This window comes from Staurois parvus, unplaced genomic scaffold (genome assembly GCF_062004578.1).
Source record: "Staurois parvus isolate SC_StPar_1 unplaced genomic scaffold, SC_StPar_1.0 ptg000014l, whole genome shotgun sequence".
Classification (NCBI taxonomy): Eukaryota; Metazoa; Chordata; class Amphibia; order Anura; family Ranidae; genus Staurois; species Staurois parvus.
Window position 1 is genome coordinate 17234295 of NW_028317810.1, and position 20901 is coordinate 17255195.

A 20901-nucleotide genomic window follows, 5' to 3' on the forward strand; every position below is an offset into this window, starting at 1 on the left:
TCACTGGTTCCCACAAATTGTCAAAAGTGTCAGTTAGTGTCAAATTGCCTGCCATACTATCTCAGTCCTGTTATAAGTCACTGATCGCTGCCATTATACTATTATAAAATAAATAAATAAATAGAAATTCCAGTATATATATACCATAGCTTGTAGATGCTATAACTTGCGCACAAACCAATCAATATATGCTTATTGGGAATTTTTTTTCTAACAAAAATGTGTAGCAGAATACATTTTGGCCAAAATTTAAGAAGAAATTAGATTTTTTTAATTTTTTTATTGTATATGTTTCATAGCAGAAAGTAATTTTTTTCATTATTATTTTTGGTCTTTTTTCATTTATAGCATAACAAATAAAAACCCCATTGGTGATCAAATACCACCAAAAGAAATCTCTATTTGTGTGAAAAAAAATTATATAAATATTATTTGTGTACAGCGTTGCATGACCATGCAATTTTCAGTTAAAGTAACGCAGTGCCAAAAAGCAAAAAATGGCCTGGCCATAAAGGGGGGTAAATTTTCCTGAGGTCAGGTGGATATACCCTGCTACAATCCATTGCCACCATATCAGTCACCAAACACATCCTTATTATTCACAAAGGGTACGGATTTGCTAGTGTCTTTAATACAATATCTGGCGTGCAGGATGTCTGTGCCTTAGTTTTGTTGCAATGTTTAATTAAAAAAGCGGTTTTCCTTTGGAGTACTAGGCAGAAAGGCAGCTGTGTGTTGTAACATTGCTCACCAATCTTCCACCTTAATTTTAAACAACATCTGTTCTGGCAATATCTTGAAATGTGTTTATATTTATCCATCATTATTAATTTAATAAAAATATTCAGTAATAAAAATGCTTTATCAGCGATCCTGCAATTTTAGTGACTCTTTAAAATAAACGTGTTAGGAGAGGAACATAGGGATGTAATTTCTTCTGAAAATGATAGTTGTATGGTTGACCTACCGGCTTTAAAACCTTTAATGCTGTCTGAGTCACTGGTCCAAACAAGTATACAGATGATCCAAAAGTTGTTGTTTTTTTGTTCAGTGACCCACATTTTAAAGCAAGAGGCTTAGAATGACTGCTGGGAAACTAGAATTTTCTGAAGGTGAAGTTAGCAATTGCAACCTCCATAGGTCTGTTATGTAGGGGGTACTTTAAGGAAGTGGATACTCCTGTACATTTTTTGTTCATCTTCCAAAATGTCAACAGAGGTAACAGTAGACAGAAGCAGCATATGGTAAGGTTGTGCAATGCTGAGAAGTTAAATATGTGTCTGTGCCTGATTTTCCCACCTACATTTATGCTCTCCGAAGCATTGTGGGACTTTACATTATAGCTTTTTATAGGCCAGAATTTTTCTTTAACAAAAAAATCACATTCCACACACACCTTTCTACAACTCTAATGGAATTGCCCTAAGATACATAAATATTTTTTACATACATCTGTTTTAATGCATGCAATTGACGTTATCATTGTCATCACTGTTTTTAAAAGGCCAAATGTGTGCGGATCTAGATTCCATTCTTATTGCTGCCCTGGATGGAAAACGCTCCCTGGAGGAAATCAGTGCATTGTCCGTAAGTGTCTGTTTTACTGTTCTGCTCCTCTGGTTAATAATCAAACTCACTTGTGGGATCATAGTTCTGTTTCTCCCCTGGTCATTCTGGAATTCAGATGTGATTAAAATTGTAAACCCTATGTAACACAGGCACATCAGTCAGTGATCATTAGAAGAGAAGTATGGGATTTTTTTTATCTTCAAATCATACTTACCTAGCTGGATGCAGCATCGGTCCCATGCTGCCGGCTCTAAATGTGAGAACTCAGCGATCACATGACCGCTGATTGCGGTTCTCACTGCCGCTATGAGCAGAGGACGGTGACTGTCAGTTATCGCTGTATGCTCTGCCCCACCATCCACCCCCCCGGGCTCACTGGAGTATTGGGCTGTGGAGGGGGAGGGAGCGGCTGACTCAGGCTCTCAGCAGATGACTGACAGGCTGAGCCAGGTGCCACTTCAGGATCTTTCCCCAGCCTGGACTTGCTGAATGATGTCAGCAGACAGTGGGCTTCAGCTACCTGTCAGCTGAAAACAGGTCACAGAATGAACTGCACTCCTATTATCCAAAGGAGAAGTACAGCCAAAACAGCTTTGGCTGTACTTGTTCTTTAAAATAGAACTATGGCCTCCCATCAAAAAATTAGAATTTTTTTAAAAAATATGAATTTTTATGTAAATAAAGGAGAATACATAACCCCATTTTTGTAAAATATAAAAGATGATGTTATGCTGATTAAATAGTAATTGTACTGTCTCCCTTAGATTGTAAAGCGCTGCGAAAACTGTTGCCACTATATAAATCCTGTATAATAATAATAATATCAAACATATCATGCTTTAAAAATGTGCACGCCCATGCAATGGCAACAAACGACGTAAATGTTACTATCCATAGGCGAAGCTTTAAAAGCCTTTACAGGTTACCATTTTAGACTTACACAAGAGGTCTGGTACTAGAATTACTTGCCATGATCTGGCCTTCGTGGTGATACTTCACATGTGTGGGATGATCACTGTTTGCATGCATGTGGGACCAACGAGTGAGCTCTCCTTTATGTGTGAGCAAAGGGGGACAGGGGCGCTTTAATTTTTTAAAATGATTTATTTTTAATTTTTACACTGCCACTTAAATTTTTTTTTATTACTTTTATTGCTGTCACAGGGAATGTAAACATCCCTTGTGACATCATTATTCAGTGACAGGTACCAGATCCCTCCTTTGCCCTTAAGAACATTTGATCACACCAACATCGGTGTGATCAAATGCTTTTAATTTTTAAAAATGGCTCCGTTTACATCTAGAGAAACTGAAAGTGATGAATGCTCGTCGCTTCCATTTTCTTTTATCATAGAGGTGAACAGAGCAGTTCCGGTCTTTGTTCTCCTCTATTATCAGCCAGCAAAAGCACTGGCTGGTTGATCGGGTGTCCCAGTGGAACAGGACTGCCTGAGATAGCTGCTACTTGTAAAAGCGATCTAGCGGCTAGTTAGCCGCTAGAATTGCTTTTACAAGAGAGGTGACTGTCGGCTCTAAAAAAAACAGTACCGTGATGATGCCTGCAGCCAGAATACCCACTTGAAGTCCAGCGATGTACTGGTATGTAGCTAGTTAGCAAGTGGTTATAAATGCATCTAGTGTTGAAATCCATCTAATGCACATTCTTGTGATGGATTGGCAGTGATGCTGCACTGCTGCTGAATAAAGAGCAGAGTTGCCACTCTCACATAGGCTGTGCCTGTTTGCACTACATGAAAAAATGTTGCAGGGGGCGTAACTATAAGCATCGTCACTGCAAATTTTCATGCCTGTCAGTCAGCACCTGGCCACACTTAGTAAAAGGCAACTGAATCACTAATGTTAGTGGAAGTCACAGCAACTTCACAATTACTTAAACACTAGACCTCACAGATTTGTAACATGGTAGTATATGTATTAGTCCATATACTGTAGTTACTCATATGCAATGTGCTGCAATAATACACTGCTCAAAAAAATTAAAGGAACACTCTGAAAACACATCAGATCTCAATGGGGAAAAATATCATGCTGGATATCTATACTGATATGGACTGGGTAATGTGTTAGGAATGTAAGGATGCCCCATCATTTGATGGAAATGAAAATTCTCAACCTACAGAGGACTGAAATCAAAGTGAAAAAATTATGCAGCAGGCTAGTCCATTTTGCTGAAATTTCATTGCAGCAACTCAAAATGGTACTCAGTAGTTTGCATGGCCCCCACATGCTTGTATGCATGCCTGACAATGTCGGGGCATGCTCTTAATGAGATGATGGATGGCGTCTTGGGGTATTTACTCCCAGATCTGGACCAGGGCATCAATGAGCTCCTGGGCAGTCTGAGGTGCAACCTGGCAGCGTCAGATGGACCAAAACATGATATCCCGTAGGTGTTCTACTAGAGTTAGGTTAGGAGAGCGTGGGGGCCATTTAATGATATCAATTCCTTCATCCTCCAGGAACTGCCTGCATACTCTTGCCACATGAGGCCGGGCATTGTCATGCACCAGGAGGAACCCAGGACCCACTGCACCAGCGTAGGGTCTTACAATAGGTCCAAGGAATTCATCCCGATACCTAATGGCCATCAGAGTGCCATTGTCTAGCCTGTAGAGGTCTGTGCGTCCCTCCATGGATATGCCTCCCCAGACCATCACTGACCCACCATCAAAATGGTCATGCTGAAAGATGTTACAGGCAGCATAACATTCTCCATGGCTTCTCCAGACCCTTTCATGTCTGTCACATGTGCTTAGGGTGAACCTGCTCTTAGCTGTGAAAAGCACAGATCTGCCAATTCTGGTGTTCAATGGCAAATGTCAGTTGAGCTCTATGGTGCCGAGTAGTGAGTACAGGGCCCACTAGAGGATGTCAGGCCCTCAGGTCACCCTCATGAAGTCTGTTTCTGATTGGTTGGTCAGAAACACTCACACCAGGGGCCTGCTGGAGGTCATTGTGTAGGGCTCTGGCAGTGCTCATCCTGTTCCTCCTTCCACAAAGGAGCAGATACTGGTCCTGCTGATGGGTTAGGGGCCTTCTATGGCCCTATCCAGCTCTCCTAGAGTAACTGCCTGTCTCCTGGAATCTCCTCCATGCTCTTGAGACTGTGCTGTGAGCACAGCAAACCTTTTGGCAATGGTACATATGAGGAGTTGGACTGCCTATGCAACCTATGTAGGGTCCAGGTAGCACCTCATGCTACCAGTAGTGACACTGACCCTAGCTAAATGTAAAACTAGTGAAAAACAGTCAGAAAATTGAGCAGGGAAAAAATATCAGTGGCCTCCACCTGTAAAATCATTCCTGTTTTGAGGGTTGTCTCATTGTTGCCTATCTAGTGCACCTGTTGTTAATTTCATTAACACCAAAGCAGCTGACACTGATTAACAACCCCCTCTGCTACTTAACTGACCGTATCCCAGGAGTTTAATTGACTTGATGCTATACTCTGATTAAAAAGTGTTCCTTTAATTTTTTGGGCAGTGTAGTTCAGTGCCCATATTCATTTGATGCTGTGAGGCTTCAAATTCTAAGCTGCATACACCATGAAAAAGATGGTCCACAAATGTCAGTTCACAATACGAGAATAACCTATTTATTACCAAATCACAGATTTAAGCAATACATTGCATATCAATTTGTGCCAAAAGAAGAAGATTGGCCCAAAACATTGTGCATTGCTTGAATCTATGATTAACAAGAAATCGGTTCATCCTGTATAGTGAACTGACATACTGTATGTGTGCTATCTTTTTCATAAGATAAGCAGTGCCATGTTGCTTATCTCTAATACATATGCACTATTCTTCTTTCTTGCAGGGTTCACATAAAACCTAAGGTTTTAGGAATACATGTTAATATATACAATTCGTTTCCATTTTTACCTTTTATACTAATACATAATTGATAATTATATTTGGTGATTAGACAATAAACATTAATGCTCTTTTTTTTCTGTGTGTAGCAATTTGTAGAAACAGCTGTGGTGATGGATTCTGTTCCCGTCCAAACATGTGTACTTGCACTAATGGACAAGTAGCTCCCAACTGCGTATCAAAAAACGGTGAGTATTAGTAACAAAACACCAACATTTTGAGACATCAAATCTTCAGGTCCCAGGCCTTATCTTTACCCTAACTGCCAGTTGTTGGACATGCATTTCCTTTATTTACGTTGTTTTTAGCATAACAGTGGTGTTAGGAAATAGGCCAATGGCAATTTAAGCATAATAAGCTCAATTTACAATGTTTTAACCAAAGCATAACGTTGACTATAATTTGAAAAATATCATTAGCTGAAAATAACTAGAATACCTGTTTTAATATAACACCTATCACTGCTATTTTTTTTAGAGTCATGTCGATTTCAGATGATTGTGCCAACGGATCATATTTTTTGGAAAATAAAGTCTTAGTATGATGTCTCTGAAGCTAAGCCAAAGACACATTGAGGTTGATTTACTAAAACTGGAGCATGCAAAATCTGGTGCAGTTCTGCATAGAATCCAATCAGCTTCCAGGTTTTTTTTGTCAAAGTTTAATTGAACAAGCTGAAGTTAGAAGCCAATTGGCTACCATGCACAGCTGCACAAGATTTTGCACTCTCCAGTTTTTGTAAATCACCTCATTATGTTGCTTTATAAAAACTATGTCAAGTTCTCAGAAATATATATCAAGATCCCTGGTGCGCAACCTGCAGCCCAAGAGCCACTTGCAATCAGCAGCCCTCAGCAATCCCTACAGGTAGCATTGATTTGTAAAGAGGCCTTTAATAACAGTAATCTCTAGCTGTTTATGTAATATTTTCCTAGCACTGGCTGTGCCCTACATCATGATTTCAGTATCCATTAACTCCTGTACAACAGTTTTTGACCATTTCCTCTAGTAAGTCTTCAGTCTATGACAGTCTTCTGTAGCATTACATATAATAAATATTGTATACTGTATGTGGCTCTAGAGATATTAGGGGCTCCATTTAAGGCCCCTTATATAGTACGTTGGCAACCACTGAACTAGATGGTTAGACCTATCACCAAAAGTGGTTGTAAAGGCAAAACTTTCTTTTTATCTTAATGCATTAATGTAAAAATCCTTTTCATAGCAGCATCCCCACTACACCCCCCCACCTCTCAAACACTTTATTGATCCAAAGCTGTCCAGTCTGCAGTAGCTCTTCTCCACTCTTCCTGGACTCACAGGCTCAGCTGACAGCACCGTGAGCTAATGGTTACCATTGCTGTCAATCATATCCTGTGAGGAGAGAGCACGAGGTGGGCCGAGCAATGCTGTGTTTGTCTATAGACACACACACAGCCCAGGTTGAGAGTGTGCTTGCATGAGTGCCCTCATAGCAAGTGGCTGAAGCATTTTTAAGCGTTCCCTGTCTGATTTACCAGATTTAACATAATTTCCTATCCAAGTGACAGGTCATCACAGGACCAGTAAGTGATGGGATATCCATCTGATAGGGACAGCAACAAAAACATATTAATTTATTAGAATGCAGTAAGGTTAGACCTGTCAGGGTTTTATTGCTTTCTGTGTCTTACCTTCCTGGTGACATGTCTATCCTGTAATTTCTTATCCTGGTGTCTCTGGGACAGGAAGTGAGCTTAGATCTCCCCCATGAGGACACAGAAAGCAATAAAAACTTGACAGAAGTACTGACTCTTGCTCAGTATATTTAAAACAAAAAGAAATATTTAACTTGGAGTTGGGCTATATTTGTGCTTCAATTACTTTCTCTTTACCAGTTACCACTGAAAACACTTAAGCAAGTATACCTTTCAAACAAGAAAGTCAAACCCTCCACATAGGAAATCTCAGCAATGGCACACATATTGAAAAAACTGACATAGGTTTTACCTATTTCTTACTCAGTGTACAATGAAAAAAACGTTTTTACTTTAGATATTGTATATTGAACATATATAATTGGTTGATTGAAGGAAATACAGGCTCTTGCCACTCTATGTACCTTAGTAAATTCCATCCTAAATTAAACAAACTGAATTCACAGCATCACAGATTTTGCATATATTGCACATAGAGCTCTTCTAAGATAATGTAACTATTGATTTACTTTTACAGTCCCTCAGTGTGGCATCCGATGCATGAATGGGGGAACATGTGTAGAGGATCATTGTCGATGTCCAAAGGGTTATTCTGGAGCACACTGTGGTCAACGTAAGTATGCTTCCTAAATGCCATTCCCAAAAGGGCCCTTGACTGAGGATATAACAATAGTCATAGCAGACCTTTAGACAGCACGAAAGGAAACTTTCTAGAGTCTCTATGAATCATGACATTATCTGGGTAGCAAAAGTATTAGTTATGTGTATATGTAATATTTGTATATTTTGTATAATAGTAATCTCTGTACTGCCATTACTTTCAAATGAGAGTTGAAGACCTTGTGAGGAGTATAATGATTTCGTCATGAGGCCCAGTCATCTATAGTTTTACCCTTGACCATATCAAAACTGCTTTAGTAAATTGTGACATGAGATAAAAAGCAATGAAAAGTAGTGAAGTGAACCTTAGTTCCCATGTATAAATGTGCATTAACCTTTTTGAAGACAGAAAGACAGAGCTTTTTGAAATGATTGGTTGCTTGACGTGAACACTGGTATATTACAATACTATTAATGTACTTCCCCACTGGGGTGATTTATGCACTCTGTTTGTTTTGGTGATCACTGTCAGCAGAACTGAAAGTGAGGAAAATCCAGTATTTTGAGTTGTCACCAGAACAGAAATAAGGTAAATCTTCTAGCAAGGACAACTGTTTAAAAAAGAATTTGATTGATTTGGATAGATATTTTTTCCTGTTGTGTCTACTGGACATAAAGTGAATGGAAACCTTATCTATTCCCCAAAAATATAAAACAAGATATATTTTTTATTAAACGTTTATTAGACAGCAGCTGTGTCTTTGCAAAAAATAAATGTAGATAACAGCTACATAATAAAATATTGGCTACAGAGTAGGTGCATAAAAAAACACTGTTTTGTTTGCAGCTTTGTGAGCTCTGACTCAAAGAAACATTAGTCTTTAACCTCCCTGGCGGTATGATTATTTCAGATTTTTGGTGCTGAAAGCGGTACCATTATTTTGCATGGAAATATGTAGTATTTTTATTGTAGGCCTGTCATTTTTAGGAATAACTCACTGAAATCTGTCCGAACAAGAGTCTAGTAAACATTCCGGATATGATAAAACTTGAAACACAAAATCATAAATTATATTTTAATAAATAATCATAAAAAATAATAATATAATATAAATTTAATTCAATAATATAATCAAACCAAAAACACTGAAATTTGAAATATAGCGGCAAGTTCACACATCGCTGAGCAAAGTCGCAGAATCGTTTTCAGTGCCTGATGACGAATTTCCCCACAAATCATTATCACTCAATTCTGCAACTGGTTCTGATTTACTATTGCTGTTCTCTAGCTGGTCTAAAACCAATTTTGACCTAAAGGGACGCTTTTTGGACGCCATGGACTTTTCCCAGTTTCCAGGCAGAAAGAACAGTCAAAATGCAGGCAGGGCACAGGACAAAGCACTAGGGACAAAATGTATGTGAAATGCTTTGAAACAGCAATGTTTTACTATGTAATAATCGTTTACAAAAAAATGAAATTTTTTACAACATTCAAATTAGCCGCCGGTTCCGGCCCCCCGTACGTCCCGATGTCACAGGGATCGGAACACGGAAGCCAAATACCGGCGTCGGCCGGAGGAGATGGCCGGGGATGCTGCAGGGGACACATCGCAGGAGCGAAGGACAAGGTAAGCGCTGCAGGGAATCCCTGAGCAACGCCGCATGGTAAGCCCGAGTGTAGCTCAAGGTTACCGCTTGCGCTACTGAAATTTTACCCCGAACTACACTCTGGAATACCGTCAGGGAGGTTAATTAAAAAGCAACAGGTTAACTTTCCTCTGTTCAAGTCTTGTGACTGTCCTGCCGTTCTGTCTAATATATCACTTTGTACTCATATCACTCACACTCACAAAGTTTGTTTTTTTAATACACATTTAGGGCTTGTTCACACTTGACTTTATTTCTAACTCTTGACACACGCCCCTACAGCATTTGACAGGCGTTAGGCAAGCGTTTGGGAAGCGTTTTTAACGCTCCCCAACCGCTCCCTAAACGCCCTGTGCATGGTGTTGAGACGATTGATAGGCATTTGCCAAGTGTTAAAACCGCACCACAAATGCCTATAATGAAGTTAAATGGTATTAACGCTCCGCAACCGCCTAGCAACTGCACCGCAAACGCCTGCCAGGCACTGTTCTGTCTCTCCAATCTAAGCATTGAAAGTGTGATCTCTGTAACTTACAGTTGTGATGAGATAGCAATAAATCCAATCTTAGTTGAATATCACAGGCAGTGACTGAATACAGAAGACATCTTGTAGTTCTTGTGAAGTTTATTCCATAATCTTAGAGAGAGAATCTTACAACAATGAACATCTGATAGGTCAAAAGATCATAATGTGACCTGCTTCATGACATGAGGCTAGAAGCTGCAATGCATTTCTGGGAAAAAGGGTGGGCTATCTATACAGCATTAACTAAACCAGAGGAAAGGGAGGAGCAGAGACAAATTGCAGAGAAAACATAAAGGCATATAACAGTCATGTGAAACATGACAGGCACCATAGACTTGAATGGGAGGCTTCAACTCCTCCTGACTCGTCACGAGGCGTCAGTTTTGCTTCGCGCTAATGCTTCAGTGTGAACAGCACTGTGTGCTGCCATGTGCAGAATTTTCATAGGCGTTTGAGAAGCATTAAAAATGCTTCCCAAATGCCTGTCTGACGCCTGCTGACAAAGTTAGTGTGAACTGAGCCTTAAAGTGGAGCTTTACCCATTACAACTATAATGTTCTTTAGCAGGGAACGTACATTCCACATTAATAATTATGCTACCAAAGTTATTGTGTGCTGTAAATTGCCTCCAGCATTGTTCCTGTTTGTTCTTGCCTGAGGCTGCCATTTTGCTGAAGCCCAGAACAACTGAGCATCAGTAAATCTTTAGGCTTTCAGCAGATCAGCCTCTACATTTTAGGCACAGTGCTGAAAAATAGAGCAACTGAGCATGTGCAGAGCAGGGTGAGACAGTGTATTACTGGATTTTAAACAGTATAGGGACTTATTTTTAATGTTTTACATAGCTATATCCGCAAAAAGGATCAGCCTGACGTGATCTAGCAGGACATTTTCTGGCTAAAGTTCCACTTTAATGCTTGACACTGCCTCTCTGTTCAAAAGCATGAGGCCTTGAGAACAGATGTGTATGGAGTAGTGAGGAGAGTTATTGCTTTTATTTTATTTGCTTGGAGTGTAAATTTCAACTTGAGTCACTGAGCTCTGTAAACAAAACACGTTTAATAGTAGGTGGTAAGGTAAACAGGAAAAGGTGAAAATAAGCATTAAACTCCACCTGCTGGCTGGATATGAGAATAAAATATTAATATGCATACGTTACCTGATTAAAATATTATTAGTGCAAAAAAACCTAAGTATATACAAACCACTATACATTCCCTTTACAAATTGCACTGTGGGTGTCCTTGGGTGTAGGCAGCAGTAGACAGATTGTGGTTACTCTTTGTTGTTGATCTTGGATAGGCAACGTGTGCACAGCAAGGGTTATCCGTTGCACACATTTTATTTTATGGAACTTGGGCCCAGGCTGCATTATGTAAAACTTTTTTTTTTGCAAAAAAAATATATTTCTCAAAAAATGTCATAAGAAAATAGATGATTGAGAAATTTGACCACCTAGCCAAAATTACATTGTTCATTTAGCGAGCCCAAACAGCCATTTACTGTGGAGAGCTGGGCAAAATCCAATGCCCAAAAGCAAAGCTGTCAGATTTCATTGCACAGCTTGTTAGGATTAGTGCCTACCCACCAGGGCGAGCACAGGCTTATTCCAGTCAGTGTTTTTAGGGATGTGTGCGGTCTTATTTTGAATCTTTACCATTTCCAGCTAAGTTTGTGCTGAAAGATGCACAGAGTTAGTAACATGTATTATAGTGAATAAAGACAACCTGTCGTGAAGAATACATGGGTAAATACTATTTGCCTGGCTGTTATGCTGAATCTGTGCCTTTTGTACTTTGAAATACTGACTGAAACAGTAATTCAGATCAGTAATGTCACAGAAAAGTAGGAAGACACAGTCTGCATACTCAGGTTAGTGACTCGTGTATTAAAGGAAGAATTTACCATGACAAGTGTATCTAAACTCAAAAAGAACAATTAACAATATTGCAGCTTACTAGCCCCTAGATCAGTGGTCGGCATGCCGCGGCTCGCGAGCCACATGCGGCTCTTTACAAACTTAAATGCGGCTCTTCCCTCCTCTCGGGCGGCCGCCCCCTCCCCTCCCTCCTCTCGGGCGGCTGCTCCCCTCCCTCCTCTCGGGCGGCCGCCCCAAAAGTCAGGACTCTGCAGCTGTCAGGATGTAGGCAGGGGCAGCCAGGATGTAGGCGGGGCAGCGCGACGAACTCCTCTCCTCTCACAGTCCGCCCTGAAGACCAGAACGGCGTGGGAACACGGCGAGAGGAACGCGCGGAGCAAAGGTAAGTGAATTGACACAGGGGGGACTTACTATATGGGGGATGAATTACTATATGGGGGATGAATTACTATGGGGGATGAATTACTATATGGGGGATGAATTACTATGGGGGATGAATTACTATATGGGGGATGAATTACTATATGGGGGATGTATTACTATATGGGGGATGAATTACTATGGGGGATGAATTACTATGGGGGATGAATTACTATATGGGGGATGAATTACTATATGGGGGATGAATTACTATGGGGGATGAATTACTATATGGGGGATGAATTACTATATGGGGGATGAATTACTATGGGGAATGAATTACTATAGGGGGGATGAATTACTATATGGGGGATGAATTACTATGGGGGATGAATTACTATATGGGGGATGAATTACTATATGGGGGATGAATTACTATGGGGGATGAATTACTATATGGGGGATGAATTACTATGGGGGATGAATTACTATATGGGGGATAAATTACTATGGGGGATGAATTACTATATGGGGGATGAATTACTATGGGGGATGAATTACTATATGGGGGATGAATTGCTATATGGGGGATGAATTACTATATGGGGGATGAATTACTATGGGGGATGAATTGCTATATGGGGGATGAATTGCTATATGGGGGATGAATTACTATATGGGGGGTGAATTACTATGGGGGATGAATTACTATATGGGGGATGAATTACTATGTGGAATGAATTACTATGGAGGATTAATTACTATATGGGGGATGAATTGCTATATGGGGGATTAATTACTATGGGGGATGAATTACTATGGGGGATGAATTACTATATGGGGGATGAATTACTATATGGGGGATGAATTACTATAGGGGGGATGAATTACTATGGGGGATGAATTACTATATGGGGGATGAATTACTATGGGGGATGAATTACTATGGGGGATGAATTACTATATGGGGGATGAATTGCTATATGGGGGATGAATTACTATATGGGAGATGAATTACTATGGGGGATGAATTACTATATGGGGGATGAATTACTATATGGGGGATGAATTACTATGGGGGATGAATTACTATATGGGGGATGAATTACTATGGGGGATGAATTACTATATGGGGGATGAATTACTATGGGGGATGAATTACTATATGGGGGATGAATTGCTATATGGTGGATGAATTACTATATGGGGGATGAATTACTATGGGGGATGAATTGCTATATGGGGGATGAATTGCTATATGGGGGATGAATTACTATATGGGGGATGAATTACTATGGGGGATGAATTACTATATGGGGGATGAATTACTATGTGGGATGAATTACTATGGAGGATTAATTACTATATGGGGGATGAATTGCTATATGGGGGATTAATTACTATGGGGGATGAATTACTATGGGGGATGAATTACTATATGGGGGATGAATTACTATATGGGGGATGAATTACTATAGGGGGGATGAATTACTATGGGGGATGAATTACTATATGGGGGATGAATTACTATGGGGGATGAATTACTATTGGGGATGAATTACTATATGGGGGATGAATTGCTATATGGGGGATGAATTACTATATGGGAGATGAATTACTATGGGGGATGAATTACTATATGGGGGATGAATTACTATATGGGGGATGAATTACTATGGGGGATGAATTACTATATGGGGGATTAATTACTATGGGGGTTGAATTACTATATGGGGGATGAATTACTATGGGGGATGAATTACTATATGGGGGATGAATTACTATGGGGGATGAATTGCTATATGGGGGATGAATTGCTATATGGGGGATGAATTACTATATGGGGGATGAATTACTATGGGGGATGAATTGCTATATGGGGGATGAATTGCTATATGGGGGATGAATTACTATATGGGGGATGAATTACTATGGGGGATGAATTACTATATGGGGGATGAATTACTATGTGGGATGAATTACTATGGAGGATTAATTACTATATGGGGGATGAATTGCTATATGGGGGATTAATTACTATGGGGGATGAATTACTATGGGGGATGAATTACTATATGGGGGATGAATTACTATATGGGGGATGAATTACTATAGGGGTGATGAATTACTATGGGGGATGAATTACTATATGGGGGATGAATTACTATGGGGGATGAATTACTATGGGGGATGAATTACTATATGGGGGATGAATTGCTATATGGGGGATGAATTACTATATGGGAGATGAATTACTATGGGGGATGAATTACTATATGGGGGATGTATTTTCAGTTTTAAAAATGTGGCTCTCAAAATAAATTTCAATCGTGATTTGGCTCAGTTGAAAAAAAAGGTTGCCCACCACTGCCTTAGATGTTGTGGCTACATTAGTTTTCTTTTTTTACACTTTTTTCCTTATTTTTAACTTAGTAATCCTATTATTAACACACTTTCTGTCTTCAGGATCATTCACACGTGCGTCAATACCCTGTGCCTGCATAAAGTCTCATAACTGCCATTCAACACCTATCATGAATATTACAATGGCAGCACACAGTCCAGTACACACAGGAGCTGTAGCTTTGTGTTGTATTGTACTAAAAATGAAACTGCATGTTGCTTTCATGAGGCATTGATGCTTGTCAGTCCCCTCTATTGATTTCAATGGTAAATCTTTATAACCTTACTTAAAGTGTTACTAAACCCACAACAGTAAAATCAGTCTGTATATGCAGTAAAGCATGCTTGTTATACTCACTGTGGAACCTAAGAGGTTAATCCACTGCATTTTGTAAAAAAGCCATTTTATTCTGACTTCTCTGCTCCTCTTCTTGTTCAAATTTCCATGTCTTATCTCCTGATAAGACAAACTGAACCGTAGCCATTCTGCACTAGTGTGTGTTGCTAGAAAGGGTTTTTTGTACTTGGGAGAGTGCATGTGATCAACACAGGGCCAATCAGCATTGTCCAGACAGAGGTCAGGGGTTTTGCATCTTCCTAGAGCAGAAAGAAAACTCCTCCTACAAGCTTTAACCAGTTATCTGCTGAACACTGATAGAAGTCACAAGACTGCTCTAACTGCTGATGAAAAAAGGTATTTAGCAGTTTATATTTACTAAAATAATTGCAGTTCCATGTTCTGTGTACTGTGGGAGACCAGATATAGTGAATGCAGGGTCCTGGGTTTAGTAACACTTTAACAGAACCTAGAACATTTATGGTGTGTTAGTGAAGTATTTATAAAGTGCTAGCTGGGCGCTGGAGGAGAGACAGTGCAAATTGGAAAGTGCAAATTCTTGTATCCCAGAATGCACTGGGAAATAATAGAGAACTAGCACAGAGCAGCTGTGTGTTAACACTATTTGCTTCTGTGTGCAGGGAAAAAAATCAAACCAGCCAACAAAAGTAGCAGCAGTGGTTGTTTCAGCAAAGTTGAGCTGGACAAAGCCAAGTGTCAAAGAGATCAAAATATACAAATACATCTTGCAGAGAATATCTGCTTTCACAACACAACCTAACCATTCCTCAAAGCAAATCATTTCCTCTACGTCATTTCCCCTTTAACTCCTTGGCACCAACGGTACGCAAATATGCGGCCTCTCAGCTGCTGGGCCTTGACACAGAGAGGCTGCATATTTGTGTACCCGATGTAAACAAACGTTCCGAGAGCATGCGCCCTGACGCTCCCAGCACAGTTACCGGTCCCTCACAGAAAGCAAGGAGCGATCGGGAGCTTTCTGATAATGTGACCGCTGTGACAGCCAATCACGGCGTTCACATGTCCCTAAACCCTGCCCCACCTCCTGCTCTCAGAAACCCCTTAAAAGGCTGGGAGGTACAGACACCAAGGGGTTAAGCACGTCCCACTAGAAAGGCAACACTTTCATGGTAATTTATCAAACATTCTTGTAGCTTTTTCAGTACTTCATAAACATAACAATAGCATGCCATAAACACATCATAAATGGCTAGGCTAGGTTCACACCTATGCAGGTTGCATATTAGCCATTTCTGCATTGTGTTTTAGATTGCATTTAGCATTTTTGCACCTGCATTTTTGCCTCATTTTTTATGCGTTTCATGGGTTTGTTTTTTTTTTAATTTTTATTGTTGCTAGGTAGATTTAAAATGCAAAATGCATCAAAAATGCAATACATGCTTTTCTGTAGCAATTCCATTGAAGTCTAAAGAACCAAAATCACAACTTTTTGCATTCAAACAAGGCCCCAACCTTTTCCAAAAAACGCATCGGGTGAAAACGTGGAGATGTGAACCTGTCCCATAGGAAATCACGTCAAATGGACTGCACTGCATTTCAGCAAAATGCTGCAAAAAATGCTTAGGTGTGAACCTAGGGTTAATGAGCATTGCTTTATTCTGCATAATCAATACACATGTGAATGAACCCTTAAAGTGACATGAGAACTGAGCACCATTGTCTACATACAGTTTATACAGTGCTCCTAGCGGCTGTATCTGTTAGTAAATAAAATAGCTTGTTTGGGCAAGCTTGGGCCAAATGAACTATTTCAAGTCATAGTAAACCTGGAGTTAGACTTTAAAGTGATAGAACATGGGGAATGTACATGTTTACAAAGATGTGTTGCGTATGCTGTTTTTTTTTCCTTGACATGCTTTAAAGTGGTATCACTCTTCCACCTTTGCTGTCTGGTAGAGGTGTATGAATCAAAAAAATGGCTGGACAGAAATAGAAATCTTTTACCAGTTAATGCAGTTCACATACAGTATATGTATTTCAACTGCTTATTTAGCAGCTCAGCTTTACAGTAATCCTGTCATATACAGTAAGTATACCTACAGTTAAAGGGTTAGTTCACCTTTTCAGAAAAAGTGAAAAGTTGAACTAACATCCCATACCCTTCCCACCCCCCCTGGTCCCACCATATTTACCTCCATGGGTGGTGATCTGTCAGTGCCCATGCAGCCATTGTAGCAGTCTGGGGATTTCTCTTCCTTCTGTAGGCCTTCTAGGATAAATCAGAGTGATTCTGATTGTCAGTGCAGACACCAAGCAGAATTGCTCTACAGCCCTACAGAAAATAGGGGAAGAAGGGTTTCAAGATCCTGGACCGCTACATCAGCTCCACAGGTACGGACGGCTCATCACCTATGGAGGTGAATACAGAGGGAACCGGAGAGGTGGGGAGGGTGTAAGGCAGGGTTCTCCAAACTACGGCCCTCCAGGTGTTGAAGAATTGCAAGTCCCATGAGGTCTTGCAAGACTTTGACAGCCACAGGCAAGACTCCCAGAGGCATGATGGGACTTGTAGTACTTCAACAGCTGGAGGGCCATAGTTTGGAGACTCCTGGTGTAAGGTATTAGTTCACCTTTTAATTTTTTCTGAAAAGGTGAACTTAAACTGTCCATACATGGAACAAAATTCAGCAAGTTCAGCAGGGACCAGCTGCATTTTGATCCATGTATGGGCACAGTGGTTGTACAGAAGTCAATCTGCCGAACAACTTCTGTACAGTCAGTTGCTCAGTCAGATTTTACCTACTTGATTAGTACTGTTAGTTCCACAGGCTCATTGTATTCTGACGGCAGCGTAGTCTCTCCGCCATCAGAATACAATAGCTCAACAGGAGGATATCCCCATCCACCTCAAATACTGTTTGTGGACTGGGTTATCGGGTCAGTTTTTTCATTCAACCATCTGGTTGAACGAAAAAACTTGCTAATTTATGGGCAGCCTTACACTTTTAACACTGCCTGTAAAGAAGAAAGAAACCCACACAGGCAGAACATGCAGACTCCAGGCAGGTAGTGTTCTGGTAGGGAATTCCCACCCCTCCTGCCTGCACCACTGATCACCTCTCCAATGTAATAAAATTCCCAGCAGGTTTTTCAGAAATCAACACTTTCAGAAGTGTTGATGTCCTATTTCCCCTACAGTGCTCACTGGTTCCTCCTGTGAACTTTTATGTCACTACTTTGTCCTATAGGGAGAAATCAGTGAATGTTGTCATGTCAGTGCCCAGTATATGAACCAAATCTTCCACAAAAAGATCCAATCTCTCCCACAGGTCAGGTTGCAATCACTGTATGATTAATAATCTCTAGCCATGAACTCTGGAGTCCAGATGTGGGTTTTGCTAAACACCATAACAAAAGGTAGAGGTACATCAATACCAGACCAATCTTTAAAAATAGAATACGATAAGCTGGACCATATAGTATGTGTTAATGTAAAGTGAATTAGGAATAATAAAAACATTGAATATTATAGCTAAAGAAGACAAAGAAATTCCAGCTTTGTCTCCGAAACAAATTATATTAGAAAAAAATGTCTTTAAACATCTGTGATTTATTAATTTTGCACGTGCATCTAATTATTTATAATGTAGGCAGTATTAAAATATGATTTAGCAGAACTTTGTGCCCTTGACAGTTTGTATTACTCAGATCACTGTAAAGTAAAGGTATGGTTTTTTTTTTTACGATCTTTACTTTAATGGTCTTTGAGCATTCTAGTTGGCTATCTTTTGGCCATCTTGGCTTGTGCCTTTGCTGTTGTGTGTGGTTCTTGGCCAAGCTTTTGATCTCCTACAATCCCGGTGAAGGGAGTAAGACATAAAACCTTTGTTTTTTACAACACAACTTCCAAAGACTCGGCTGCAGGGGAGAGGTCACAACCTTGCTTATAATCTATCTACACATGTTTCCATTACTGTACACTGCGTATGTGTGAAACTGGGCTTGTTTCGAAACTTTTTTGCGAGGGACTTAAATTACTAGACGAGCTTAGCAATGGTACGAATTAAAAAAAAAAACTACCAGACTACTGTTCCTACTTTGTCTCTTATTTCTATTGCAGCTAGTAATTTCAAAACATAAGCATTCCCTTTTGCAGTATTTTCATGTGGCAGGCAGGGAATTATAATAATCAGTTCTGGCAATTGCCACAATGATAAATACTCTCTATGTCTGCTGGAGTTGTTGTAGGGTAATTTTGACTGCTCTCACTTAGTCATACACAAAATTTAACATTCACTATTACCTGTAGACATTCTGCTCTTGGGCACCTTAGTACTATGGTAGCTTCGTGCATATTTTAAATAAATATTATTTTTTAATGGTTTTATTTCTATTTAGTTAGGAAAACATGAAATATTGGACATACATTCTTCGTAATTACCACATCCAGCCAGGGAGAGCCAAGTCTGCTTTCTGCCACTACAGATGAATTTACTATTATACTGTGAATAGCCTTTAATCTGATCTGCTACCTTTCTGGTCTGACCACATAAGAAATTAATTTAGAGCAGGAACATGCCGACTACTATCCTCTGTTTCATACTGCTCTGTAGCAAATTTGATTTAGACAGAGGCAATTAAAAAATGATCAAGCAGTGTGGGCTTAATAAAAAGTCCAATGTACTGTTTGATTTTATCTGATTCATAGTTAATGCATTGAAAGATAAATTTGATCCCACATCTATTTATATCCTTTTTTAGTTTTAAATAGATTTGGGAAGGATTAGGGATTATATTGCAGTTTGAGTCCCTTTTGGGAAGATTTTCCCTCCCTTCTTGTATTGGTAAAAGGAAATGAAAGGAAATGTGCCCATCAGGGACACAAGCAGTAATTAAATCCTAATAGATAATGAAAAACTCCCATTCACTATCCAAACTAAAAACAAAAGATAATTTTTTCTTTTTCTGGAGTTGGGCTAAAAGTTTGACATACTAATAAATATATATTTTGGTATAATTTGATATGAAAGATCTAAAGTAAATTTACTGAAATGTAATACCAAATATATGAGATAGAGTAGTTATGGTACAGAGAAAGGTAGACTTTGACACTATGAAAGGTTTATTGCAAACCAAAGATAAGGAACACTAATTCACAACTGGATGCTGCAAGAACACTTCTTAGAAATGAACACACATTTGTACAGACTAGTTCTAATGACGATCTGTAGCTGAATCTGTAGGAGAACTTGGCAGGTGCATTATTGTCTGTACTTTTAATTTATCCCTAAGCCTCTAAAATTGCCATCACTGCCCCATGACCCTGCCTTTGAGCTCCGGTAATGCACAGTAAAGCATGGTACTTTGTGCAGTGCAGTGCAATGAAATGTATTTACAATGGCAACCCAAATGATGCATAGAGTAGGATTGTTGTGGTGCACTGAAAAAAAATGCAATTCTGTTTCTTCTTCTATTTCTGTGTGTTGGCAGACTATTATAAATTAACAGGCTGCTTTAATGAAAGAAATACTGCATAACCTGAATGTAACACATATACTACACACAGTAAGACCAGTGTTTTAATTATTGTTTTATTACTCTATGCAGGAAACAAGACATCAAATGTATAAAAAAAATGTGCTTGCATTACTAATGTTACCAGCCTTCTGTAATTTAAAATAAATATATTTTGCAGCTGTCTGTGAAAATACCTGTCAAAATGGAGGACGTTGTATTGGACCCAATCGATGTGCCTGCGTGTATGGATTTACTGGACCTCAGTGTGAGAGAGGTAGGCTATGGCATGTTTGTTTCTTTCCATTTTCTTTATTGTTAGTGTGTGTGTGTATATATATATACATATGTATATGTATATGTGTGTGTGTGTGTGTGTGTGTGTGTGTGTGTGTGTGTGTGTGTGTGTGTAAAACTACATAGCATGAAGATTTGCAAAGCTTAATTTGAAAGTGGTAGGCACAAAAAAGGTGTGTAGGCTAGCGTTTCCT

At 39.6% G+C, this 20901-nt stretch overlaps 1 protein-coding gene across 2 annotated transcripts in view; it reads left to right on the plus strand.

Moving 5' to 3' along the window:
* FBN2 (fibrillin 2) overlaps positions 1-20901 on the plus strand; it is a 289154-nt gene that overhangs the window by 17134 nt on the left and 251119 nt on the right. For both annotated transcript variants that reach the window (XM_089677738.1, XM_089677742.1), the window contains exons 2-5: positions 1505-1587; positions 5555-5653; positions 7680-7775; positions 20592-20687. In XM_089677738.1, the coding sequence (XP_089533864.1) occupies positions 1505-1587; positions 5555-5653; positions 7680-7775; positions 20592-20687 (374 nt within the window). The remainder of the gene's footprint in view (positions 1-1504; positions 1588-5554; positions 5654-7679; positions 7776-20591; positions 20688-20901) is intronic.